Here is a 27,080-nt window from a genome sequence, read left to right as displayed (position 1 = left end):
CGAATTTCGAAGCTGACAGAGGATTAGATTGTTCAAATGTACGGTGAAAATTGTTTCTCTGGGAAAGACATGCACCAACTGATGGCAACGATTTCAGGGATTACTGTGGATTTGCGTGTATTCACGTGACATGAAAATAACATTGCAATTAGATGCCTTTCCTCGCTGACATGAGTCTCACTGTGATTCTCCTGCACCTCAATTAATTCGTCCTTTAATCCGCATTCCATACGCCATTTTTTCCTCAAATCCATAAGAAAATTTCAATGAATTTCTTCAAATTTATTTATACCGTGAATGAGAAGAAAAGAAATAATTTAATTATTTTTCTGATAAAACTTCATTATTTCATATTTGTGAGTCACTTACTTATTCTTCTATTTATTCTTCTTCCTTTTTTTTTTAATCCTCGGGGTGCACTCCCGATTCGCTGCTCCACCAAAGTGAAAATATTCGTAACAATGTCCAATCGTGGAAAATCTCCGGAGACCCACAATTTTTGTATCCAGTAATAAAGGATGGCTGAGAAAATCTCACATTTTTATTATTTGATGAGTTATAATTCTCCCTTCATCCCTGCCTCCTTGCGTACAACTTCGCGAAGCAGCCTTACATAATTTAAACTAGATGAGGCAGTTACGAAAGGATCAAATGGTAGAGAGAATTATGTTTCCAGGTGTCATCAGGGAATTGTGGCGGGATTTGTTGCGCAACTCAGATGATATGCGATCTCCTGATCTACAGGTGAAACACATTGAAGTAGAAAATGAAAAGGGAATAATTTTGTGGAAAAGCTCCAGTTCAATTATGTTCCTGAGGGAGGAAAAAATATATATCCGGGAATTTCCTCTTTCTGTAAATTTGCCATTAATTTTTTTATGAAGAAAATATTTATAACAAACGTTTATGCCTAGGGAATATAAAATCAATTATAAAAATAGTAAACGTTTTGCCTTTTTTGTTCAATTTCTTTGATTTTTATTCTGCAATAGAGAGAACATTTTTTCGGAGGGGTGGAATAGGGGAGTTGATAAAAATATTAATTGTTTGATTATAATAAATAACTCAAGTGGACACTTGTGCGCTACTTGTCGTCCTGTTGCTTCACCGGAATATCGGGCAATCTGGGCGGTTTCTGGTGGGTTTCCACCACCAGTCGGGGGTTCTCCCACCCACCGAAACTCCCGTGGGATGCGTCGACAGGACCTCCACGAGAATATAAAGTCATTCCATGCCACAGACCAAAGTCATATCGCCGTTGACTATAAAACTAGTAGTACAACCTCGTTCTCCATCAGCCGAAGTAGATTCATCCCGACCACATCAGACCTGACGACCACCTGTTTCGTAAATCGCTGCACCGATTATCAGGTACTAAATTGAATCCAGATTTTTAAATATATATTTACAATATTTCTATAAAGACGTGACAATTTATCTGATTTTTCCGATAATATTTTTGGAATTCATAGAGACAGCGAAATTTTTGTCCATTTTGTTTGAATTGATATGTTTAGAGTGAAGTGTAATTAAAATAAATTGCATAGGTAATTTAATTGCAGTCCATCTTTGAAATGAAGAAAATCGAATTCCCTCAATTAATTTTTGTCAATTCTTTATGTTTTTGAATTTTTCATTTGGTGTTTGTATTCTTCTCGCTCATGAAACTAGACTTGCATTCTAGTGACATTGTCAAGAATAACTCGACAGGTAAACGACACAGGACCTCTCCCCTTACCCGTATGATAAACGAGGATTATAAAGCGATAATCCGGGGTTGAAATGACTTTTTAATACCGATAACGAGGTCTTACCGTGTTTATACACAATTCGATACGATCAGCGTTACATAAATACGGATGTATCACACCAATTATTTTCGAACTGTCGTTTTTGTTTGATCGTTAATACATTTGTCAAAAGCCGGTTCACCACGTCACAGGGATTACACTGATTGTATCGTTATACTCAGCGTCATCAAGAAGATTATCCAATCCAATCGATTTACCAACGACATTTTTACCGATAATCCAAAAACCGGTGAAAAGCGTATCCGTGAATAAGGGCTGTCGAATAAATTGTCATAACTTCGTGAAAGTGATTGAACAATGAAGTTTTTCAACTCAAATATGAGTGAATTTATTCTGAAATTATGGAATCCCTGATTCTGGAATAAATCGGGCCAGGACATGCAGGAGGCGGGCAATACCGTTCACACGATTTCGATCTCCCAGAACCAGCGACTTAAAAATATTTTTCTCCTTTTGATTATGAAGGAGTTGAAGACAGAATGAGATTGCCAGAATAATTTCACTGTATCTATCACTTCAAATATAAAAGAAAAATAATTATCAAAAATTTTTAACAGATTTAATCGATTCCACGGATGTAAAAAAAATAAATATAAAAAATAAATAGTTCCAGAAGTGATATTTTATTTCACTGAAGTGGAAATTCAAAATGTGAAAGTTTTTTACCTCGGGTGAGGGGTACAATGTCCGGAATAATAAAGTTGACACCTCAAAAATTAAAAGACGAAGAAAATTCACATCCTGTTTACAATTACTTTCCGCACGACCTATCCGACGGAGAGTTAAAGTCATATGGTGCTATTAACTTTTACGTAATGACGCGCACAATTTGCGATATTGAATACCATGATGTCGACGATGCGTCTGTTCAAGCTTTACAAAGATTAAATTAAGGAAACAAATGAGACTTTATCCATACGTGACGGCTATGATATTGGATGGAATTCGTTTAACGGTTTTGCGGGGTCGGTAATATCCGTTGACACATTAACTGGAAATCGTCGATTTCTACCATTCCCGGGGCAATCGTTATAGCTCCACCTCTTGATGTCTCATTTTCCCACCAATTTTAGGAAGAAAAAAGTCACTAACGTCAACGTTTTTTTATCATTTGTTAATTGACTTTTCTGGAAGGCCGTCGCCGCTGGGAGGAATTCCGGATGTTTATGGAATGAACGCAGAGTAAAAGTTATTTCGTGATGGAAAGAAAGTTCGGTTTGTTGGAATAATATTTTTACAATTAATAAAGTTGAAGACTTCATAAATAATTTATTTCGTGTATAATTTCATATTTTCAGTTTGATTTTTTATAGAAAAATTGATTGATGTGATATTTTTTCTATTTTTTCACTCGGTCTTTTACATTTTATTCTATTCCTTATGGGAGAACCCGGAGGTAGGCAGAAATTGGATGTACAAAGAACCACAGAGAGTTACAAAGTTTTTATGATTAAAGTAGAAAAAGACAATAAAGCTGTAATGGCCCGTAATACAGTATTTTTGATCTACTCGCAAGATAAAATTAGTTTTTTGACTTATCATTGGACTTTTAACGTTCAATTAAAGTTCTTGATTGACTATCAGGACTATCTGAAACTCATTAATCAGTCCTGATATTTAAAATATACGTGGAACTGGTGAATGAAAATAAGTTGATGCTGAAATGTGAAAATTCAACGAATTGAAAAGAGAAATTTTATCAGAATTGTTGTTTTCTTGTTATCAGATTTAAGATGCAACTCTCGCGGGAAATGCTGTATGTCGCAGTGGCATTGGTTTGCTTTATCGGTCTGTCTTCAGGCCTTCCAACCGACAAAGAAAGATTCCTCAACGAGCTAGACGTGAGTATATAAATCGCGGAGAAAATATTCCAGGAAAATGACGTGATAACCCAGGTAATGGCGACCAAAGAAGAGACAAAAATCATATTAAGAAAAATATGTGAACAAATATATAGAATTGCCTGACATTCTTGATGATTTTTATCCTTTTTACCGGAGGCATGAGTGATATAAAATAAATAAATAAATATTGAAAGGAAACTATGAGCAACGGTGACAACAAAATAAAACAGAAGTCTGACAAGTTTGTTCTCGATTGAGTGCTTGAGGTGACAGAACCATCATCTTCACGTTGAAGTATCCTAGATGTCAAGACTTATTCGCGCCGTACAATTTTCGATTCGATTATTGACCGGTACCCGTTCGAGCTCCAATATCCCTGCGGATTCGTTTGTATAATTTTGTTGGTAAAGTCTGAAGCGCGAGATTGCGAGTATTATAACTCGTGTCATTTAAATTGCAAAGCTAAGCCCGCCAACAGATGTTATATACCAGATTCGGTGCATATGTAGCTGAATTTTTTTTAATAAAAATTCAATAAACTATTTTTTATTGTGCATAATGCATACCGAGTTGAGTATTGAAAAATTGATGAACAAAATAGGGTTCACGTGAGCAGATTGCTGACGGATAAAGAGCCGATTGCATCGCGGGATATCAGTGAAAAATATTCAATCGTCTGCAAAAGGAGATGAATCGGAATCTTGAATCGTGATTACGCTATTCTCCCGCTGATGAAAGATCCCATCATGATTGAGGATTCCTCGAGATAAATCACCCAACCACACGTAACGACATCAATCCCCCTCCCCCACCCCCCGTCCTAATTTTCCGTCATTCCCCCGTATTTTTTCTGTCACCGGTGGTGACATGGTCAAAGCGAAAGAAAACTAGAGGCCGATGGAAACGTCTCTAATTGAAAAAAAAATATTCGTCGATAAGAGCATCATCTCCGGATGTATTTTTTTTATTCGAGTGTCTTCTAACAGACGAATAAACTTTTTTTATCGGCCGATGGGCATGTGATACGCAGGGAATGTGTGACGAACAGTGCGGAAGCTCCACCACCACCTCCACCACACCCCAGATATCTCGGCTTTTGACGGAAATAACGTTTCAATGGTTTAATGAAGCTATATTTCACTGATCAAAAGAAGATAGCGAGTTTGGCCAGGTGGATGTGCCTTCGTTCAAGCTCAGACCTCATTCCTTCGTTGTATTTCAGAATTAATCAGTAATTATTCACGGGGAAACGATTGCACTGAACAAACGGCATGGTACGATGGATTTTCGGTTGTTTATTAATTAACAGTCTCTACACTCGCTTTCCAATTTCTAACTCAATTCAATTTGAAATTAAAAATTAGTTGTTAATTCTATTGATAATAATAATATGTACCTGATCACTCGAATTTTTAAACTTATGTAAAAAATTGAAATTATTATTGAAATCTTAATGATTTTCCGACCGAATGAACTCAATTTTAATAAAAAATATGCGACCCTTTGAATTTTCAAGATTGAAAATGTAGAACAATTGTCGCATGACCTCCCGTAATTTCAAAGAAAATAGAATCTTTGAAAGGACTCAATTTTAATTAAAAAAAAATTCCATTTAATTAAAATCGCAGAAGATTGACAACATCGAATATTCAATACTTCAACTCAATTCGTAACAATTCGTAACAGTTGTTGTAATTCAATTGCATTTCATTTCCCGCAGGCAAATCTTATAAAATGAAATATGAGATATCATGCACAAATAGGTATTTCATGATAAACAGGGTTGATATGACTGAACCATGATGCAATTTCATATTATCCAGCTGGTGGACGACGACGGGAGTATGGACACAGCCCTAATAAACTACCTCTTCACGAAGCAAATGGTAAAACGTCTCCACAATCAAATCGACATCGGTGATCTCCAACGCAAACGTACATACTGGAAACAATGCGCCTTCAACGCAGTCTCTTGCTTCGGCAAGTAATTTTTTCCCTCTAAAAATAAAAAGCCCGTTTAAATATCCCTTTGATTTTCCTCTCGCCCCTAATTCTAGACGTAGTGTTATTATTGATGTGATTGAACACTCGATCGTACGTAGAACGAAGAATAACGGAGGAATTTATCGAATCAATATCACCTATTTGGAATGAAGAGTTTTTATTCTGAATGGAGTGATCCACCAGTTTCCAATCTCACCCCTATAGTACAACCATTCAATTATAAATTCTTCGTACTCCGTTCAATTGCGTGCACCTGAGATATCGATGAGGGCGAATATTCGAGAGGAAATAACGTACAGAGAAATTTTATTAGTGTTAATGTTTAACTTCCTGGTGAAAATCAATGTAAATTCGTTAATAAAACACTTCCTCTGTATAATGCACTCGTACTACTAGATCAAATAACTCAGTACTGGGCAGGTGAAAATCGAAAATGAATTAGCCATAACAGACACCGTGGGGAGAGCCCTAAATGAAAAACAATGTTAAACAAGCACAGTTGATCATTCCATTGTACATCGTCACCACTGTTTGATTGAAATCAGCATCCCCATGCACGGGGTCCAGCACATTTTTTTTTTTCAATTGTTATCCTCACTGGAAAAATTTGGTGGAATAAATCATGTTTCAACAGCACAATCTCATTTTTATTTTTTGTGTATTCCCTGATTTCACTTTGTCTGGAGTTTTATTGAGAAATTACAAGTGAAGGCACAATTATTCTGGATTAGTCACGACAAAATACTGATTTATCATTTACTGGAAAGTTGATGGAGATCATTTGAGTTTATGAGGGTAATAACCAACCACCGGAGCCAGGACTCTGGAGACGTGGGGGAATATCCAGACAGCTTCACAATTTATATAAGATTTCCCACTTGTATTTCTGATTTCCTGGAGCTCGACTGTGTAAATAAAATTGATTATGACAGGGTCATGTGGTGGACATGAAGAGGAAAACAATTGTACGTTATTTCTGCGGAAAATTATGAATTGTCAAGTACATGATAAAAATCTCAGGAATGCGGCACGGGAAGTCAGACAAAAAGTTGTAAACGTGCGTTGGTTTTTGATGGGAGATAAAAGTGTCGTTTAAATTCACTCAACGGGATTTGCATGATTATGGGACTTTAAGAAATAAGAAAAAAGGACGTTAACACCTGCTATTCAATTTTTATCATGGCCTGGAGTTTCATCAATGGTAAGTGCACGGGCAGTGACACCGAATGGCCAAGAGTGTTACGACGTGGGGTGATTCGTCCTGGTTACAAGAAGATGAAGCAACAGATTCTATCCAGGATGAATTAACTCGGAGTGCTGAGGGTGCTGCATACTCCTAAAATGACAATGGTTGGGTAAAACATTGACCATTAGAACTTCTTCTCGAAAGGTTTTGATGATTTGTCGCATTTGGCTGGTGCCCCAGGGTAATGGCTCTGTAATGCACACGGGGATTTCCAACTCCACCGCAGATAGCGGGGAAAATTTGATCGTGGACACATTTACGACAAATACGATTAAACTTGGGTAAACGGGAAAACGTGATTATCGTAGTGGATGCTAATACGTTTAGATCGAAGAGGAACTCCGTGTTTCGGACAATGAGGGGGCCAGGGGGTGAAATACGGACTGACAATGAGAGAAAAAAATACAGGAAGAAAATAAATAAATAAATGATAAAGTATAAGTCGTTTCGTCATGAAATTGAATGAAATTTATCTTCACGATTAATAATTGCGTGACGTATTGGTTTTGAATGAAATTTTTCCATCTTTTTTTTTTTTTCTTATGATTTTTAGACGCCATAATTCCGAGATTAGTCGCATGTCCTCGTTAGGTCTTGCATTCAACTTAATTATGGAGCACTCTCACAGAATGTCATATCATTTCCAACTTACCCTCAGCTCCCCTTCATCTATTTCCATTCTGTCGTAAATTACATGAGTGACCTCAGATCGAGTGGATGAGTCCTCCAGAACTGCAGCTGCCAATCTGCAATTCGTCGGTCAAGGAAAAAATGTCTCCAGAGGGTATTTAGGGGTTGAAAAAAAAATTGAAGAATGGCACAGAGTTTTATTCGTTCTAATTAGGAAAAACGGAAGATCATTAAGACGTTTGTGGAATCCGCCGGAAAACCCGAGGGACTCGAAACGAAAACGTTTGCCCGCAGCCCGGGAAAAGGGGATACCGAAATCCCAATGAGATATTAAAATAAAATTAGTGGGATTTTTAAATTAGATTTTTTTTCTCGCTGCATATAGGTAATTTGAAAATGGGAAAAGTATGTATAAAAATAAACCACGAGCGCGAAAGGCCAAAGTAATTAATAAAGGAGTGAAAATCTCAGTTCGGTCAGGCGAAGGATAAATTAAACCAATTAAACTTCATTAATCGTTTTATCGTAGTCACTGAGTCCAGCTGCATCTCTGCTACAAGTTGAATTATTTTCCGATATAATTAAACGTGGAAAGATTTCGAGACAAGCAATAACGTAAAATTTTTAGCCTCGGCGGTATACGTGGGATATCGTTTCCTGTCGTAAAGGAGAATTACTAACAGGAAATATGTCATTACCAGTAAATTTCCGGAGAAAAGGAGGTGCTCTTACGGGCTCAGAAAAATTTATTCCGTCGATTTCCAGCTCGTGCTTGAAATATGAGAAACTTGTGAGGAATTTTTTCAGAGTTCCTGAGAATTCGATTAAACACGTCCATATATATTTTTTATTTCAATAAACAATAAATTGAATTTCGCCGAAATAAATGAATCATGAAAATTATTGAAATCGATTAATCGCATAATTGCTCCGAATATTCAATAAAGTTTCAATTTTTCAATTCGACAACTTATTCTTCAAAAGGATACGTTTTCAGAGTGCGTGACAATACGACTCTTTTTTCTTCGTCAATATTCTTACTAATGACAGCTCGAACTTTCCCGAGAATTCCTTTCCTTTCCTGCAACATTGAAAGTCTTTCCTATTACATTTCCGGATAGCCAGGAGAATATGAGAGACTCACAATTTCAAGAAAATGAGTGGAAGTTAATTATTCTCGAATGAATTGATTGCTGACTTCGAAGAGGAGCGTCCGAATTTCGCTCCATTAAAAAAAAAGAGAGGGTAAAGTATTAGGTCAGGAATCTATTCTCCTGAGAGCCTGGTATTCTGTATTTATTTATATACTATATATGTACAATAAATATGAGGTATTGCAGTGGAAATATAAGGATTTCTTAAAGTTAATTTGCGTTGAAGTTTTTCTGTGGTAAAGCTCACCATTTCCGCAGGGCCTCTCTCAGACAATGGTTTTGCACCCCGAGGAAGGCCTTCATTTGGTTTACGGCCCTCTATCCAATTGAGGGGCCTCCCATCCGCGCTGTACTCAATGTACTGAAAAAGAGGAGAAAAAACATTTCAAGAACAACTTCATCGAGTTTTCTTTATTCACAGACACAACTTACATCATTATTAAGGAAAGCATAAAAAACCGCATTATCGCTCCCCTCGCTATCATTTTTTTTCCATTCTCCACAGGTCTGTGCACTCTCGTTTTTTACGTCATAATCCATTATTCCAACATCAGGCTTAATATCGTCAGCCAAAGTCCCGTCGTTAATTTCTTTCGTTCGTTTAATGTTGTAGCTGTCCAATTTTTTAACTTTTTTACTTCTTGTATTTTTCGTGTCACTCGTGTTACCGAGTAATAATGAGAAATCGATGGAGTCGGTGCGCTTTTTGAAAAGCACTCGTAATTCATCGAGGGATGTGGCTGTTGCCCAATCCTTGTCATCTCTTATTCTGGTCACGCGGGGAAAACGGATACTTATGCCCTCGGCCGTATGAACCCCCTGATTCGTAAATTCCGCTCCGGTTATTTCCCACACCGGTTGTTTCTAGAAAAATATACATTTATGCATTGTATTCCCGACAAAAAAATAAACCCCAGTGAACACCATCAGTCTCGACATGAGCGAACATAATCCTGAAAAATTACCATCGAAAAATATTGCTGATACCGATTTTTCGTGGGGAATTCAACGTCCGAATTGATTAAACGCGTTTTATTCATTGTCCGGTCTAAAAACAATATAGAAAAATTATTAAATCAGCGGGGAGCTCTAACAAAATAAAATCGTTTCAAAACTGGAATTAACTATCGGATATTTAGAGAGAGAATCGGAATTCCAGTCACTGGTAATTTTTCAGGCGAGATCTATTCGTTCTGCAAATTTCAGGTGATCGTTATGTTAATTTTAGCATAAATTTTAAATTCGGGGAAATGTTGTACCTTGGGATCGCGCGCTAGGAAGTCCGGTACCATCGGTTTGGAAACGATCAACCATTTTGGTACCAGGTTGGGGTCTTTGCCGATTTTTATCATGTCGAGCTCATCTTGGAGTCGGGCGAGGGTGGCATCGTCGTGACCCCCGTGAACTTTGGTAACAGTTACCCATTTATCGCGATTTTTATCGTAACATCCCATGAGAAAAATCGACATAATTCCGCCTTTGTTGCCGGTGCCGTACCAAGCGCCGAGCACGACGAGATCTGCGCTGTCGGCCATTGCTCCGTTGCACAAGTAGTCCCTTTTTACCTTTAGCCAATGGCGTTTCCCTGGCTCATAAGTACTCTAAAGTACCAGTACGAAAAATAATAAAAATTCAAATAAAATTCATTAAAGGAAATTAAATTAAAAATTTTCTACAGCTTATTCACTCCATCAACAAATATTACGATAATTCGTCAATAAAGAGCACTCACATTCACGTCCTTCAAGACCAAACCCTCGAGTCCCATTTTTATTACTTTAGCTATCATCTCTGCCAGATCTTTTGAATCCTACAAATATCAGAAGTCAGTAATTACTCAATTTAATTAATTCCGCGAATGACTCACATTGATTTCTTCAACTTCTGAAAGCATCACACGATTCGGAATCACCGTCATCCGTTTATTTAATATCGCTCGTCGTTCTCTCATAGTCCTGCAGAGGAATTTAAATTAAAAAATGTCCACTACAATTACCTTAGAGTAATTAATCACTCACTTGTTGATCAACACTTCGCCGTTGTAATACAGACAGTCGAACACGAAGATGCAAACTTTCGCGTCTTGAAATTGAGCTTTCTGGACAACATAAAACGTACAGTAATAAAATCCCCAGTAATCTAGAGAGTCTGAATTTTATATATCTCATATTGCCAGAGACTCAGATAATTAATTACGTACTTTATGCACCCCTAAGGTACCAAACGGCAGTGGCTGTCCAGTTTTCATATCGATCAACAGAATTTCGCTATCTAGAATCAAATCATCACCATCCGGAAATGCTTTTGGGATGTAATCCTTGAAGTGGCTTACCTGAAATATAAAATTTTCATTTCCCCCGAATTTGTGGAGAATGTTTACGGAAATATATTCACTTTTGGGAATTTACTCGTCACCTCCAAAACATTGTCTTTCACGCTAAATCATCATGAAATATTACACATGACGTAAATTCCATAGATCGTTCAACCTCCAACGTCATGATAGATGATAAAAATAATGCGTATTAATTTAAGAAGTTTCGGAAATCGGGAGAATTTTTATTTATTTGAATGAACCTTAAACCTGAAATGCCCGACGGAAACGCATAAGTTCTCGAACAACAATAGAACAACGAAAGATTGTGATTGTTCATAACTTGAGAAACTCATTCCGCACCGCATGTACTGAGTTTTCTTGATGATATCATCCAACTAATTCCCTTTATCGCAGAAACTCGGGCGTTCAGGTCAGATCCACGGTTAATCCGTGGATACCGAGGCACGTATGGAGTAAATATCTTTCGGAATGACATCAGATGATAGCGAATGGAAGAGATAGGCGGAAGTGAAAGGCCAACATTACCGAAACACTTGTCACCAGTTGAATTATTGCTTGAGGAACTAAACTTGCGATATTCGCGGATGACGCCGGGAATATTCTGAATTTTTTATTTTTCACTTTTCATTTTTTCATTTTTCACATTTATTGGCGTCAGCCTCGTACAACTCAGGTGTATGACTTAGGGGATTTCATTTTTAAGCATGAATTATTTGGAGTCTTACCTTGTGAGGAACAACGGGCTTCAGGGCCCGACTAAAATATTTGAAATCGTGTCCTTTTTTGTGGATTTGGACCCTCTCGCCGTCATATTTGACTTCCGACATCATGCCATTAGGGCACTTCCTCATCGCCATTTCGACGGACGTGCAGGCCTCCGCCTGGGGAAGAAGTTTCGCGTGAGGAAATTAATGAGACAAAATTAAGTCCCGATGGGGTGCGATTGTCGGAACAATTGCACACGCCTACCCACCAGCATGGGGAGCACTGGAGTCATCAACGAGAGAAGTATTTTCCCCTTCACAGGTGAGCGAGATGTGCCAGGATCACTCCCCGGTTGATCTCCATCCTGACGAGTAAATCGTTTGACCACGGATTCCAAATTGTTGGACACCTGAAAAGCTTGATAAGCATCGGCATCGATGGCCTCGAGTCTGCAAAGAAAAATCATGAAGGAGAAATTTTCGGACTTTAAATCATTGAATCCTTACATGTGCTTTGGGCCGCAATTTATCCGCAAGTCATGCTTGATCAATCTGATTATCATCTTGAGATCGTTTGCAGTGCAGCTGAAATTTGAAAAATATAAAATCAGATCGATTTTTAAATAACAAATATTACTTCATCGTTCACGAAATTTACTTGTCAATGATGGATTGGAAATGGGATACTTGATCGTCTTCCCTCGTCAGGGTTGCCAGATTCTCCAGAAATTTATCTACCTATACAATAATTTATAATAAATAAACACATCGGGACATGTTACTCCAGAAAATTCAGGCAGTTAAAAATAATTATTCATTATCAAATTCCGAAGAATTCAATGGAATCGTTTTTGCATTTTTGTTTGATATCGGAAAGAGAAGATGTTCTAGAAGGAAGAGAGCCGTTCCAAATGCTAATGCGCAATATCGAGGTTCAACATTTTAGTCATCAAGTACAGGCTTCCCCCCTAATCCCCCATTAAATCCGTCGGGGGTTTAGTCCGACCCCCGCAACTTGGAAAAAACTTCTTCCCTTAAGCGACACAGGTAAATCGGAACCTGTACAGATTTATCTGTACAGGAGGTGAATTGAAAATGACTAGAAATAAATTAGCGGAACCTCTTGCAACGTCAGTTGACTCCTAGTGCATGGTCGGGAATTTGTGCTAGTGTCAAAAAATGTTGATATTGTTTCTGCAACGTCTCCTTGCTCCAGATCCTCCAGCATCGCGTCCTCGTCCTGGCGAAGGATACGAGAAAAAAGCTTGATGAGCTGTTTACTCTGGAGATTGTAAATTCGTTTGCCTGCCATCGGTAATAACATCCTGCACCACAGCACTACGTCCCCTTTGAAGCCACCTTGAAAGATACGCAATTGTCGGCTGTAATTAATACGTTATTACAATTATATGGGTTACGAGATTATTAATTATGCAATTTGGAAATATCCGAGATAGTCTGCCCGTGAATCGGCAAAATATTTCTTCATGAGAAAAAAATCTTCCGATTCCCCCATAGAATGACTCGATAATTTTTTTAATTGAACTATTTTGTTTAATTATTTTTAAACGATTAACATAACGATTTTTCATGTAGTCTTATTTAATGGAGAATAAATGATCGTCTAATGAAAAAAAAATATTGACCGGTTTTCACTGCAAAATAATTAGCTGCCAATGCAATATCTTCTGGGAAAGATTTTTTTCATAACAGAATAATTACAAGTCACTATCACCCCCACCCTAGCTACTACCGATTTTTCTCATCCCCTCGGAAATTACGTATCGTGGTGTATGAATACTAGACTATCTTGGTGCGTGTTTTGTTGAATAAACAATTTAGCAAAGACGCATTCCAGCGAGTACACAAAGTGCGAAAGGTCGTGTTGGGTATATCGTCGTGGAAAGTTACGGAGATGATAAGTCGAAAAAGTTGATAATAACGCATGGTTTATATTCAATAAACTAGATCGTCGGCCATTTTACATACCCCCGGTTGGCAATATTTTTCCACCGACTCACGGTCGCACTTGTGGGCCATTGATTATTGTTTGTCACGTGGAAATCGGCGAGATGATAACCTATGGATCGGTGTCAATTATTGAGTTGGCAGAAGACGAGAATCATGCGATTTATGTTGGTTCATAGTGATTAGTGGAGGGAAATCGATTTTATTGGGAGGAAAAATGGAATTGACACCAATTTCGAGAATTTTCTGATCCAGGCGGAATTAAAATCCCCGGGGTATTCACTGAAATTTGAAAATTCAAAATTTTCGGAAAAGTATCAGGGAAGCATGACAATCAAGGAGGTATTCACTGAAATTGAAAAATTCAAAATTTTCGAAAAAATATCAGGGGAGCATGACAATCGAGGAGGTATTCACTGAAATTGAAAAATTCAAAATTTCTAAAAAAGTATTAGGGGAGCATGAGGATCGAGGAGATGTTCACGGAAATTTAAAAATTCAAAATTTTCAAAAAAATATTAGGGGGGCATGAGGATCGAGGAGGTATTCACTGAAATTTGAAAATTCAAAATTTTCAAAAAAGTATCAAGAGAGCATAAAAATTGAAGAGGTATTATACAATAATATTTATGCCATAACCTTCAGCAACTCGAGCTGGAGCGATCGGGTCACTAACATTCACCTCGTTCATACCTCATTATCTCCCACAGACAATTGTTTATGTTTAACCCACTGGTACGGACTACAAACCGATCGATCGATTGTTAAACCATCAAAATAATAATTTGATCGTGGGTAAAAAAAAAGTTTCAATGGAAATATCAAACACGTGGATGGAAGCGGAATTGATTATTAATCAGCGGTCAAAGTTTACGGATTATGAGGTTATTCAATTCGTTTTAATCAGAAATGTTTCCATGGAAGTTTTTTTGATTCTATATCCATCACGGATTATCCGCAAATATCCAAGCAATCCCAAAATTCCGTGAAAAATCACGTTAATTTTTGAATCAATAATTAATCGAGAATTATTCGAAAATGTTTAAAGTTTCAATACAAAAATCAATCGACAAATTGGAGATTGCTCTGGGGTTTTCCATTCCATTTTCCGCGATTATTATTCGCACCGAATCGACTGTACCCGATCAAAGTCCCGCACGGCAAACAAGAACTCATATTTTTATGGAAATAATTTTCTCGTACACTTGCTCGAAAGGAGAATTTATTAATTGCCAGTGGAAAAAAACGCAGAGCTCTTTCCCATCATCTTCCAGGGGAACATAAACAGAGTTACCCTATTATCATCGCATTACTCTTTTCGCCAATAATCTCCGATTCCATCCGGTCTTTCCGTCAACTACTTCCAGTTCTCCTCGAAGAGCTGAAAGAGTTCAATTGTCTCTCAAACATACCGAAAAAAATACAATAAAAAATCAATTCCAAATAAATCGAATAATCCAGATACTCCAAAATTCCCCAGCCAGTCAAATTTCCCCTCATCATGAAATAAAAAAAAACAAAAAGCCCAAACATTTCTCTCGTGAACTCTTGTCTCTCCCATATCAATCCAAAACGAATTACAACAATTTCGCATCCATGCATTGCCCTTGAAAATCCTTATCACCCCCCAAAAATATCCAATCACAAGTGATTTTCATCCCGCGATAATCTATCGACTCGGTAAATAAATTCCCAGAATTAAAGTGCGACACTCCCAACATTATCAATCGTTGTATTACAATTTTTACATAACTCGAGAGATATGAACTGAGAATCAGGGACAATACGCGGCGTAATTCGCTAAAGAGTCGTTGAACAAGTGTAGAATGGGATAGAGGGAGGGGATGATAGGGGAGAAGATACATAGCTGTGTACATGGTGCAGTGGCGATGGTCACGACAGAGATAAGGAGCACAAGTTTCTCGCGTGTGCGCCGCAAGTCGTTTCACACCCGCGATAATTCAACAGACTGCGTGGCATCTACGATTTAGCCCCCCCCGACCCCAGCCCAGCCCCCTCCTTTTACCACCCCTTCCCCAGCCCAGCCCCCTCCTTTTACATCCCTTTCCCCCTCGGGGAGCATTTATTTCCACTGACCAGTGTGTAATGCATATCGAAACACGTTTTACGATGCACCAGTCGTGTTTCACCTTCTCGATGCGTTTTAGATCCCCGATAAACTGACGTGTTTATATTTTCTCCGATATTTATTCTGGATTTTCCATTGTAATGGCTATTTTATTCGAGAGGGGAGTGCAGTGTCGAGGAAGATGCACTCGAAAAGATCGTGGGGTCAGGAGTCATCGGGATGAGTTAGATTCTTATATTGCGGGGAAAATTTAATAGAATGAAATCTTGGGAATTTGTTTTCAGGAATGTTAGGGTCCAGGGAAAATCTGGGAAAATTCTGCGAAATTCTGCGATGCAATTGCCCTGAGTTTTCGAAGAATGCAGAATTCAAATATTTTTTTATCGCCATTTTTCTTTGTTGTACAGCAATTTTTAGAGAGTAATCAAACGGATGTTTGCAGTTGTTTTCCATTTTTGCAAACAATTCTGAATTTTTAATTTCTTAAAATCTCGATTGAACTCACATATGATGAAAAATTTCGAAAAAGGTCATCTGGAATAACTATTCAATTTTTTTCGTTGGCGATATTTATTTTGGCTTTGGACAGTGGAGTTAATTACCGGGTTTCAAGAATTAATGGGACCGGGTAATTTTCCCGCGGGCGGGTCAACAGTTTCTGGGAGATAAAGTCCAGGGAAATGATAAACCGATGAGAGACCAGGGAGGAACATCTGGACGTTACAGAGGTGATTAAATTCCACGTTCGTCACGGTTTTTCTGTTTTTCGTTAATCATCTGATTATTCACTCACTAATTTCATACCGTCCAGCATAAATTTCGCATAAATACCGAAAGTTTCGTATTTCATTAAAAAAACTGATGAAATAACGACCGATCGGAACCGGTTCCACAGTCAATCATCGGAACGATGTCATTAATGAAGAGAAAAGGATTAAATTTTCAAATAACACGTGTAATTTTTAATATTGATAAACACCCGAAATCTCAATTGTCGTTATAATATTTTTTTTTTATTGTAAACCCAAGTCTAAGCTCGGCGTTAAGAAATCGGTACCCAAAACTGTTCTTAAATTTTTTTATCTCTGTCGTCAAGTTTTTTACGCATCAAATGACTTCCATATATTTCATCAGTCTACTTCCTGGCACGCTTCTAAACTTGACCGATCCGCGGGTCATTGACTCAGCCCAAGGTTTGGTGGACACAAGCCGACATGATGATTTCGATTTTTGACAGTTTGACTGATACCAAAAGGAGTGATGACTTCATTCAAATGCAGTGGAACGCGATCGCGATGGGGTCAGGGTTCCTCGATGGTTTTTATCACTCGTCCGACAGAATCATTTTTCCTTCAATATTCGCTAATTATTCCGCATGTTCCTCCACGAATAAATTGGTTTGAAATAAATATTTTTTTTCATTCTCATCGGGTTGAAGTATATTGCAATGGTGGAAATTGAAGAATTGTTGAATTCCGCGAATTTACGGTTGGATTAAATTAATTTTGGGTTGGATAAATTATTTAAGTGAATTACCGTGACTCTACGTGACACAAGTCACTCAGCCAAAATTCAAATGAATACAAATAGTGATGAGTAATCTCATCGAGATTGAATTACGCAATACCAGATATTCTAATCGGTGGAGCGTTTTTTCCTCGAGAATGCGCGAGTCCTCGTGTCGAATTCGAAAGACTTTTTTTTTTTATTATCGCACGATACATTTGGGATTGCATCATGCGAGCGGATGTGAAGAAAGTTGCGATAAATTTTTCACGTAGTCTGGGCGATTGACGCAGATGTGGGACGAAACCGAAAAAAAAAAATATTAATGTCCACAAATTCGTCTGTCATTCTGAGTCCATTAATTTTTAGGATAATATTTTTTTTTGACATGATCAGGAGTAACTAGGATAATATAATAGTTGAATGATTGGGTTGGGGAAATGAATTATTGATATTTTTTAGTTGAAAATTTTTTTTGGAAAATCCACAGCTTTGATGGAAGAAATAATCGTCCGAATACTCCAGCTCTAAAATGCATCAAATATTTTTCAGAGGCAGAGGCAGCCGCTCGGAATTTTTAAGCCTGAAAAAAATGATACTCCCATTTGTTTGCAACGAAAATATCGGAAAATACCCGATCACTTCGTAGCTCTCGGGGTATTACCACTGATTATTTCTCTCGGTCTGTAAATTTTCCGTCGCGTACGCAATATTTTCCACACTTTTCTCTCCGTTCATTGAAAACAGCCCTCTTGCAACTGCTCCCAGAAAATACGAAATAATAAAAGTCGATCGCATTTTTTAATGAATAAAAAACCGAGTGGAGAAAACAATCGGAAAATTTCCAGAAGATTTCACTTCTTCCTGTGTAAATTCATTCCGAATTTATTTCGTAATCGATGAGCGAATAGTGAGTAATTTAATTTCTTATTTTTCATTGGATATTTATCGAGGTGTGATTTAAAAAAACGAATTAGAGGAATGATTTGCAATTTCTCCTAGATATTTGTCTTGCGGTGCGCGCAATTTTCTCAAAAGTTTTTTCGCAGCGCTCGGACAACTGCTCCCACAGTATTTGCGATAACAAACGACTATTGCATTCTCTAATGAATGAAAAAGTGAGTGGAAGGGGAAATGGGTAAAATAGTCGGGAAGCAACAGATGTTGGTGGTGGGAATGATGGTGCCAAGCTGGCTGAACATATTACACACAAGGGGCTCGTCATTCTCCACTCTGAACGATGGATTTCGATGACTTCGTGGTGGGAGGTGGGAACAAGCTTATAAGTCAACGCAATTCCACTTGATAGCCCAATACTCGTTAAACAGTTAATATAGTGAAACTTGTAATTAAATGCCTGACGAACTTTCGAGCTTTTGAGTGTCACAGTGAACTGTGATTAGTGTGCTGTGAATTTCCATGAAACTTACTCCCAAATTTATTTTACAAAGCTGGTAAAAAATATTTGTGAAAAGTGTATCCATATTGCACTGGAGAGGAGAATTATTTCGTGGAGAATTATCTGTAATCAGAGGTGCGTGCCCTTTCAAAACTGAAGCTCGAGATGTTCACTAAAAAATTTCTCCCAGTGATTCGCATTTCATATCATACCGAAAACAACTGGAAATTTCCAATAAATAATTCTCTCAATAAATAATTTAATTAAAAAACCATTGATTTCCGTAAAAAATCAAAAGAACATTTTCTCGGAATTTTAAAGATCTACCCAAAAGTCATTTGACGAATCCCCGATGGATCAATAATTTCCGCGCTAAATCGATAATTGATGATCCGTGGAATTCCATTTATTTTTAATATCATTGTCAGTTTAAAAAATGGAGTAGTTGATGTACTCACTCCCATCGGCGCCCTTCCTCAGCATTTTCTTGACAACAGCAGTTTTATCAGTGTATGCAGAAACATTCGCGATGTCGGCGCAGACCCGCCGGAATTCTTTAAATAAATCGTCTCGACGCAATGAGCCAGATGCTTCATTCTTAATCGATGATTTAGGATTAATTTTGGGAGGTGAGGTCGACGTTATCTTCGATATTTTCCGTGGTGACTCTGTTTTATTTGGACTCGCCTGTCTTTTCCCTTTGAATGGAGCTGCAATAACAGGGAAAATCCTTGATGTGTCAAATAAAATAATTATTACCTGATGACAACCTGACATTAAATTATTTAATATATGATAGATCGAGGGACTAATATTTATTTCTGGATAAAATCTCCCCACGTTATTCTACCAACAGAAAACATTTTCACTCCATTTCCAAATTTTTCAATTATTATTATAATTAATTAATTATTCGCAGTGATAATTTAATTATTTTATTGGAGAAGTGAGATGAATCGGTGCGAATTACCCTTATCTTCGAATTCTTCCAGTTTCTCGATGATTAATTTTTGATCGGCATTATTTAGATCGTCCCATCCCGCGATGTCCTCGGGAGGATTCTCGATTCTCTTCGTGGTCGCTCGTTGCTTGCCGAATATATCGAATATGCAATCGACATGATGCCAGGCCTTCATCTTACCATCGCCAAATGGATTGGCCATGATTTTGGCTATTCTCACATCATCTTTATCGATCGGGCACTTGCATTTTTTGCACTTGGCACGACCGGTTTTCGCTCGCTCCACAGCGAACGGCTTTTCGCAATCCTCATCCGCCATTTTATCTGCAAAATACCAAGAAATTTTCAAATGACAAATAAATTTATTTATGATGTATTTATTTATAAAAAATCTCAATATTTTACGAAATTTAATTTATATTGTTTGGGCGATTTAGTGAGAAAATTCAGGAGATAATATTTGAGACTAGTGTAGCCCAGGCGTGGGGGGTCGAACTGTTTTAATTATGAATCACTGGTTGAGGTCATGAACTGACAAAAAAAAAATGACGCAAGTTTCCTATTCTTCATAAATGTAATCTATTAAACGATAGCTCGTGTCTCCAGGGAGCCGATTATTACGAGTCATTACAACTCGAGTTATCAGCCATTCAAGCGGTTTGTAGATTACCGGAAAATGTTGATATGCCTTGTGAGAGCGTAAACAGGAGATTCGTTGAGACCGCCGGCAACTACAACCAATCGACAATCATTGAACTCTGGACCTTTCCGTTATTGGAGAATATTGAAGGCAGATACTCCTCCGATCATCATTAATCAATCATGCGGCGGTGTGCACTCGCAATTCAATGACGATTTTTCTGATAACACGTGCAACGAGAAAAATCCAGTGAAAAATTCCGGACAAAATCACGAAATGTCTTCGTCATTTTTCGGAAATTTTTCCCGCTGTGTCGGCCGTCTGATCGAATACGGAATGCACCACTTGCGTGAAACGTCCGCTCGCACGTTCATCTCCCTCTCAATATTCAATTTTTTTTTTTAATTAAATCTTTCAAATTTCACAGCGATATCCAAATTTTTCCGTGAAAATGTTTTTTTAAAATAATTAAATTCCATACATATCCTATAATTAATTTAAAAAAATACCAATTAATGGATGCATCTGCGGTATGAAAACCTCATTGCAATGGCGGGGAGATTACTCAATTGGTGGAATAATAATGATTAGAAAAAATATAGAGTTATCCAGAGTAATGGCTCCTTGGCAAAGACAATTTTTTTTTCTGGATGAAGAATGAATTAAATGGATGGGAATACGCGTGGGTGTGAACACCTTATGCGCGGTCCTACAGGTGGCTGGAGAGGGGTAAAACGCCATGGGAAGAGGGATATAATACAGGGCTTCACTCGCCCTGTCGCTTCATTTCTCCAACACTCATCATCTTAATCGGTAACAGTCCGTGTTGTTTTATATTCTACCGCTTCCTGTGGCTACGGCCTGTGTCATTATCCCGGTGCTTTCGGTGCTTCACATTGTGAGACTGTGAGAGATTTATTGCACCCCGGGATTACATTGTTCGGCGAATTATTCCACACGGGGACAATTCCGATTTTGAGGTACAATTTTCGTTCAAATGTCATCAATTATTTTCATGTATCCCTGAAAATCGACTCTAAATGGGGAAAAATAGAAAACAAAAATCGCGGAAAAATCGTCGCTTACCGATTATTGAAGTGAATAGGAAAATTTCTCAGTGAAAATTACAACTGAAATTACGGAATGCACTGAAAATTTAGATAATAGATTTTAATTGGTATTGTATATTTTTAGGAAATATTTCTCGTTCTTAAAAAAATGAAGGAAAAAATAATAATAAATAAAATAATTTTTATATATGGACCACGAGATTTCGCGATATTTTTCAAGACATTTGATTTTCTACGCACGTTTTTAAATCTATAATTAATAGACTACGAAAATTTTATTTGAATCGAGAATTTTTATTTACAAGGATGGAGTGGAGATGTACCGAAATTCGTAAAGCGTTCTCTTCGTGAAAAAAGTATAAAATGAAGTGATGAAAACAGTTCCATATAAAGAGATTTTAATGAGAATTCAATGAGTTGAATTTGATATGTGAGATCCCAGCGGGATTTAAATAGGAAATACATGAATTTAAAATATTCAAAAGGAGAAAAAATATTTGGATAACATTGCGAGCAAAGAGATTCAATTATTTATTCGCAACTCAATATTTAATTGCATTTTATTATTAGTATTTATTGGGTGGGCGGAACGGATTTAGAGATGAGCGTTCTGCAATCCATTCTGGTGATACTCCAATCACAAAAGATCCGGATCCATCCCCTCTTGAGCGATTTCACCCGACTTTTTCCTCGTGCTGACCGTTCTTATTCGTAAAATCGTGGGGAAAGTGATAAACCACTGGGATTTCTATTCCGTATTCTGTCCGGAATCTGTAAGTTCCAATTGCTGGATTTTTCGGTGCGCGGAGTCGATTTAGTTCTAGACAATGAAGAAAGTTTCCCCCAAATTCCATAACTCCACAGGAAATGATTTTTTCATATAATATTAATGTCTTATTTGATAAATGCATTATGTTTTCAGAAAATTATGAACAAAATCTCTAAATATTCACTCATTATCAAATGATAAAAGATCATCTGGAATTTTCGTTCAATGAGAAAAATTATGGAATCTCCTGATGATTAATTTCCTTCTCCCACTGCGGGAAAAAATTCTTTGAATAGGATGAGATCGTCCTGTCCCTTGAGAATTTTCGAGTGTTCTCAGGACAAGAAATTATTTCTTCCCCATAAATCCGTGTTGTCTGCGGTTTATCTAGAATTTTTCTTTTGTTAGAGCCTCGATTACGTAAAATCTTACGTAAAAAAAAGAACGCCTGACCATTTCCCTGAGAGAAGAAAATCTCGTGTTGCAGGATTTTCTCGCAGAACTTTCTGAAATTTATCATTTTTTTTTCATTGCAGATCCATGAAGCAGAGAATTATGAGGAAGAAGTGCACGAGCTTGAGATTGTTGATACTTGCTGTGTTCTCATTGACGACGATACACAATGTTTGGGGTGCACATCAGCCACTATCTGCCATGTACTATGCTGATAGCTTGGTGGAAGACAGTGAGAATCTTGTTAGTAAGATTAATTAAATTTTCGTGATAGAAATCATAATTTATCGGTTGAAAAATTTATCCGCCAATTTTCCTGTCAACTTTCCAGATTTTTTACGTGAAATGAAAAAATCATAATTTCACTGTAGGTCAAGACAATTTTTTTATTAAACAACTGGTTTTTTCTTTTTAAATAAATGAATTGATTTTATTAAAATATCGCGGGACCGATTATTTTTTCTCGGAATTGTCGATTCTGAACTCGATAAAATTCACTTTCGTACTGCGGTGAATATTCATAATTTAAATTAACTTCATGAGACTTCTATTTTAATTTCAGCTTTTGCTGCAAAGGTTAAAGCAGATTGCTGCCCTGGAGCACAAGATTCTGGAGGAAGAACGCGAATTAACGGAGGCGGAATTTGATCTTCGCGCAATTTTCGAAGAAAAAATGAGGAATCGTAGGCCCATCGGGAGTGAATCATTTGACGAGGAGCCGGAAAAATTACCAATTCCCAGTGCCGTTGTTCATGCACCATCAGGACACACCGGAAAACGTACGAGCTGTGAGTAAATTAAATTTCTCACGCGCCAAGAAAAAATAGTTTCTTCTGCCAAATTTTCACAAAATTCAGTCCACAAATATTGAAATGCATGGATTTGCTCGCAGTTACTCAATTTGGCAAAAGAAATTTGTTTAAGTGGCTGAAAAAAAAAATATCTGGATTTCTGCAATGAATCTCGCGATAATTGCAAATAAAAATGGAATGATAACCGTCAAATGGTCAATTGACAGACAACAAAAGTCGTTTCGATTAAACATTAGGTGCACGAGTAGCGCCGGGTGGTTTTATTTGCTCCAATGAATGAGAAAATGAGGAGATCGAATATAATTGGACCACTTGACTCGATATAATCATTGGACGCATCGAGAACAACAAAGGTCTCTTTACCATCGCCAATTTGACTCCACGTCGCATTGCAATGCGCCAAGATCTAACGCAATCGCGTGATGACAATTATGATAATTGATTCTACATTAGATTGTTAAAACTCGGCGCCACGCATCGTCTACCCGATTTCATACGATCGTCATTGAAATCTAGAGTTAGCCAGTATTTTTAAAATAACAGCACCAATGATTTTTCCTTTAAACTTCCCAAATAAATTAATGAGTGAACGAAATAATTCATTAACAATTCATTTTAATTCACGAATTCTTGTGGCAGAACGACTTTTTGATGTCAAGTTATGAATATGCAATTTTCAATTACAGATATGGGTTTGTGTCACTTCAAGATCTGCAATATGGGACGCAAACGTCAATTATGAAGTAGCACACGTCAGAAGTGCTGATTTCTTATTGGAGTTCTTCATTCGCGCCTTTCGTCACTTGTAACAAACATGTTTTTTTCATCGGACTCTAATGGAAATTCAATTTCAATCGTTCCACCGTTATTGCTTTATTTTTGTACTGATAATAGTGTTGGTTAATAATCGAGGGTGCGGGAAGAGGCATGTTCACTTTTAGTATTTAACAGTATCTTGTCTTAATACATAGTTTATTATTTGTTTTATGAAAATCCAATGATTACCCACCGATGGAGCAGATGTATTCGGGTGATTGAAATCCCATCGAGTCATTGAAATTTGACGTATTTATTTCATCGATAGGTTTACGAGGAAGGGCTTGGGGTAAAACTCATTCTTGAATTTATTCGGCAGCAAAAAAATTGTCATTTCTTCTCATTAACCAACTCATTTTTTTTTCGGGAATCAAGAAATTATTTTTATTTCTCCAGAAAAATTTTTACAGCGCAGTCTCGATTTTTTTTTTAATCGAATCAAAAGGATAACAATTGAAAATTGTATGGATGTGATAAGAAAATTGTGCTGATGAATGATAGCCTGTACCCTTCGTTAATTTATTTATCAAATCTTCATCCCTAGATTTTTGTTAAATGTATAGATTCGTTAGTTTAGTTTTTTATTTGTTGAAAGATTACACCTGCAAAGATTCAAATATATTTTTTTGTATAAAACGCCGACGCGATTATCCAGAGAAATGAATCAGTCGCGGGTGTAATTGATCGATGCATTGTACCTGAGAATCTTCTTCATCAACGTTATTTTGCCATGAGAATCATTATAAGGAAAGACTAATTATTGATATGAATTGACATATGTATAACGCATGTAGACCATGTACTCCTACAGAAGATGCAACAATAAATTGTCTATGCGAACTATTTCTGTTTTAATTCTTTACAATCCATTATTGTCGCATTTTATTGATAGCTAATTGATTCATGGAGATCAGGCATTATAATAATTCGAGGGGAACACTCAACGGAAGTAATCTTGTCGTAATTGCAAATGAGTGATAAAAGATTACGTCACACTAGTGCTCGTTATCAAACAGCCTTGATGGAATTATGAAATAATGTCAAAGGCGATATTGCTCGTGATTATTATTTTTTTTTTCACTTTCATTCTCATACGCGACTAACGGATATGCGCATAATTAACGAGTTCAATGATAATTAATTGGGGCTTCAAATTCGCTTTCGAAATTTTTGCGGGTGGAATTGAAAGAATTTATTGTAAATAAAGTATCCATTCCTAAATTACAAAATTGGGATCCTAAGCTGTCCTAAAGGATTTCTAAATGGACGTGATGGACTGATGATTATACTTTTTATTATTTCGCGCGTTCCGTGAGACTGGGGGTATGTTTATCGACTGAAGGTCGGGCTAATTTTTTTTTTACCAGCAGCTGGTGATTTTTGATATCATGATCCATCACGTGTGTCATAACCTCTCATCTCAGCACTAATTATTCATTCGCGAAATTCAGAAAAATGTGGACTTACGTTTATTGATGTTATTTCTTGCTGTGCACAATTTCTGGATTCAACCGTCAATTGTTGAGAATTAATTAATTGTTCGCGATGAACTGGAATTTTCTGCGCATTTCGCGCATCACAATGGATGAAGTCACTACTCGAGGGGTAAAAAAGTTGGAGTGCAAAGTAGAATTTTCAAAGGTTTGGTATAAATTTCGGGATTTTTCTTAATAGAAGAGGGAGATTGAAGGAGATTTGACACCAGAATTTATTCTTTTGGTATCACATAGTAGTTTTTTTTATTTCAGACCTCTTCTTGGACATCTCACAAAGGTGGCATCTGCGAGTTCGACTTATAACTATTTCCTAATGAATTTCAATTTCGAAACGATCTGCCGGTATGTTGACAGGAATTTTTTCCATAATAATCATCATTTCCTAGCTGAATTACTTCCTGAAAATTATGAAAAAACTGCAGAGTTTGAGAAAAAAAAATTGAAAATTCATATAATTTTGTTTATAAATATTTACGCTCCATTAAATCCAGTCGAACAATTTGAAATTTCCGGAAATGACACTTTTCTCAGAATTACATCAATATTTTTTATGAAATAAAAAAATAGTACCAATACAACCGAACGAAGAATCAAAAATTGAAAAAGAAAAAAAAAATTGGCAGTAGAATGAGAAGAATAAATCGGGCAATTGAATATTTTCGTCTCAATTCATTTCACACGGCCTTTGAACGCCGAGACCATCAATTACAGGTAATTTACCCGACAAAATATACAATTTATCGTCTGCGCAATTTTCATGCGCCAATTTAATTAATTATTTAACTTCTGGATTTTTCCTCATAATTTTTTTTACTGATGTATATCCTGATGGTTCAGTGATATTTTACATTTCCATTCTTTTTGTCATATTTTCACAATTCATGACACAGAAGCAAGAGAAGGGTTTAAGTCGAAATTTCGCCGTCATTTTCGCCTCGTGTACCTTAAACACAGGTGATATTAGCATTTGGAAAGTCTCTCTAATATAGAACCTTCAGAATCCCCAGGAGTTCACGTTTATTCTTGAGATAATCCCCTCAAATCACAGAAGAAAATCAATAATGAAGTGATAAAGTAGTTAAATTCAAAGTTTTCCCTAATTACCTACTTCGCTGTAGATAAAAAATATTTCAAGAGCTGTTAAAAAATTCCAACAATTCAAAATTTTCCATCACACATGATTTGTTTCACTATCAATGAATTAATGACATTTTCCCGGAAGCATGACATCTCTACTTGAAATTGAATAGTACAACAGACCATTAGACCCGTTCACCGAATCAGTACACTCCACTCACCTAGATTTATTAAAATTTAACACGTTTAACAGCTCAGAAAAATAAATTTATAGACATAACGACAATAATTCT

General features: G+C 36.9%; 3 protein-coding genes across 11 annotated transcripts; 2 read left to right on the top strand and 1 right to left on the bottom strand.

The window, feature by feature from the left end:
- Positions 1-1,269: 1,269 nt before the first annotated feature.
- Positions 1,270-6,298, top strand: LOC105270361 (prohormone-1-like). The gene is made up of 3 exons (XM_011311236.1): positions 1,270-1,371; positions 3,538-3,652; positions 5,479-6,298. The coding sequence occupies exons 2-3, from the start codon at positions 3,545-3,547 to the stop codon at positions 5,641-5,643; spliced, it is 273 nt and encodes a 90-aa protein (XP_011309538.1). The 5' UTR covers positions 1,270-1,371; positions 3,538-3,544; the 3' UTR covers positions 5,644-6,298.
- DNAlig3 (DNA ligase 3) lies at positions 5,591-25,835 on the bottom strand. Of its 7 annotated transcripts, none has more exons than XM_011311239.1 (19): positions 25,682-25,835; positions 19,664-19,978; positions 19,152-19,403; positions 12,852-13,090; positions 12,390-12,469; positions 12,239-12,316; positions 12,001-12,181; positions 11,753-11,908; positions 10,890-11,021; positions 10,708-10,787; positions 10,557-10,644; positions 10,422-10,499; positions 9,949-10,290; positions 9,122-9,553; positions 8,937-9,050; positions 8,525-8,616; positions 7,558-7,651; positions 6,820-6,995; positions 5,591-5,653 (listed from the first exon to the last, which is right to left on the bottom strand). In XM_011311239.1, exons 2-18 carry the CDS (start codon positions 19,971-19,973, stop codon positions 6,855-6,857), a joined length of 2,889 nt encoding a protein of 962 aa, XP_011309541.1. In that variant the 5' UTR covers positions 19,974-19,978; positions 25,682-25,835; the 3' UTR covers positions 5,591-5,653; positions 6,820-6,854. The 7 variants fall into 7 exon arrangements, with proteins under 7 accessions (XP_011309541.1, XP_011309540.1, XP_011309542.1 ...); XM_011311238.1 differs by lacking the exon at positions 5,591-5,653 and adding an exon at positions 6,329-6,564; XM_011311240.1 differs by lacking the exons at positions 5,591-5,653; positions 6,820-6,995 and adding an exon at positions 6,329-6,564.
- Positions 18,517-24,609, top strand: CNMa (CNMamide). 3 transcript variants are annotated; one of them, XM_011311244.1, is made up of 4 exons: positions 18,517-18,828; positions 22,670-22,829; positions 23,149-23,374; positions 24,085-24,609. In XM_011311244.1, exons 2-4 carry the CDS (start codon positions 22,674-22,676, stop codon positions 24,138-24,140), a joined length of 438 nt encoding a protein of 145 aa, XP_011309546.1. In that variant the 5' UTR covers positions 18,517-18,828; positions 22,670-22,673; the 3' UTR covers positions 24,141-24,609. The 3 variants fall into 3 exon arrangements, with proteins under 3 accessions (XP_011309546.1, XP_011309549.1, XP_011309547.1); XM_011311247.1 differs by lacking the exon at positions 18,517-18,828 and adding an exon at positions 19,298-19,322; XM_011311245.1 differs by lacking the exon at positions 18,517-18,828 and adding an exon at positions 21,056-21,274.
- Positions 25,836-27,080: the final 1,245 nt, after the last annotated feature.

The sequence above is a fragment of the Fopius arisanus genome, unplaced genomic scaffold (genome assembly GCF_000806365.1).
Source record: "Fopius arisanus strain USDA-PBARC FA_bdor unplaced genomic scaffold, ASM80636v1 scaffold00086, whole genome shotgun sequence".
Taxonomy (NCBI): Eukaryota; Metazoa; Arthropoda; class Insecta; order Hymenoptera; family Braconidae; genus Fopius; species Fopius arisanus.
This window is presented reverse-complemented; position numbering and strand designations above follow the sequence as displayed.

What these genes read in the sequence shown, in the direction of transcription:
- CNMa (XM_011311244.1), top strand. Translation starts at nt 22,674, where the DNA reads ATGAAGCAGAGAATTATGAGGAAGAAGTGCACGAGCTTGAGATTGTTG. An exon ending in TGGAAGACAGTGAGAATCTT is followed by an intron (nt 22,830 to 23,148) that starts GTTAGTAAGATT and finishes TTTTAATTTCAG; the next exon opens with CTTTTGCTGCAAAGGTTAAA. An exon ending in CACCGGAAAACGTACGAGCT is followed by an intron (nt 23,375 to 24,084) that starts GTGAGTAAATTA and finishes TTTCAATTACAG; the next exon opens with ATATGGGTTTGTGTCACTTC.
- DNAlig3 (XM_011311239.1), bottom strand. Translation starts at nt 19,973, where the DNA reads ATGGCGGATGAGGATTGCGAAAAGCCGTTCGCTGTGGAGCGAGCGAAA. An exon ending in AATTGCGGCCCAAAGCACAT is followed by an intron (nt 12,182 to 12,238) that starts GTAAGGATTCAA and finishes TTTTCTTTGCAG; the next exon opens with ACTCGAGGCCATCGATGCCG. An exon ending in TAGATGAAGGGGAGCTGAGG is followed by an intron (nt 6,996 to 7,557) that starts GTAAGTTGGAAA and finishes TTGTCATTTTAG; the next exon opens with GAGTATGCAGCACCCTCAGC.
- LOC105270361 (XM_011311236.1), top strand. Translation starts at nt 3,545, where the DNA reads ATGCAACTCTCGCGGGAAATGCTGTATGTCGCAGTGGCATTGGTTTGC. An exon ending in GATTCCTCAACGAGCTAGAC is followed by an intron (nt 3,653 to 5,478) that starts GTGAGTATATAA and finishes CATATTATCCAG; the next exon opens with CTGGTGGACGACGACGGGAG.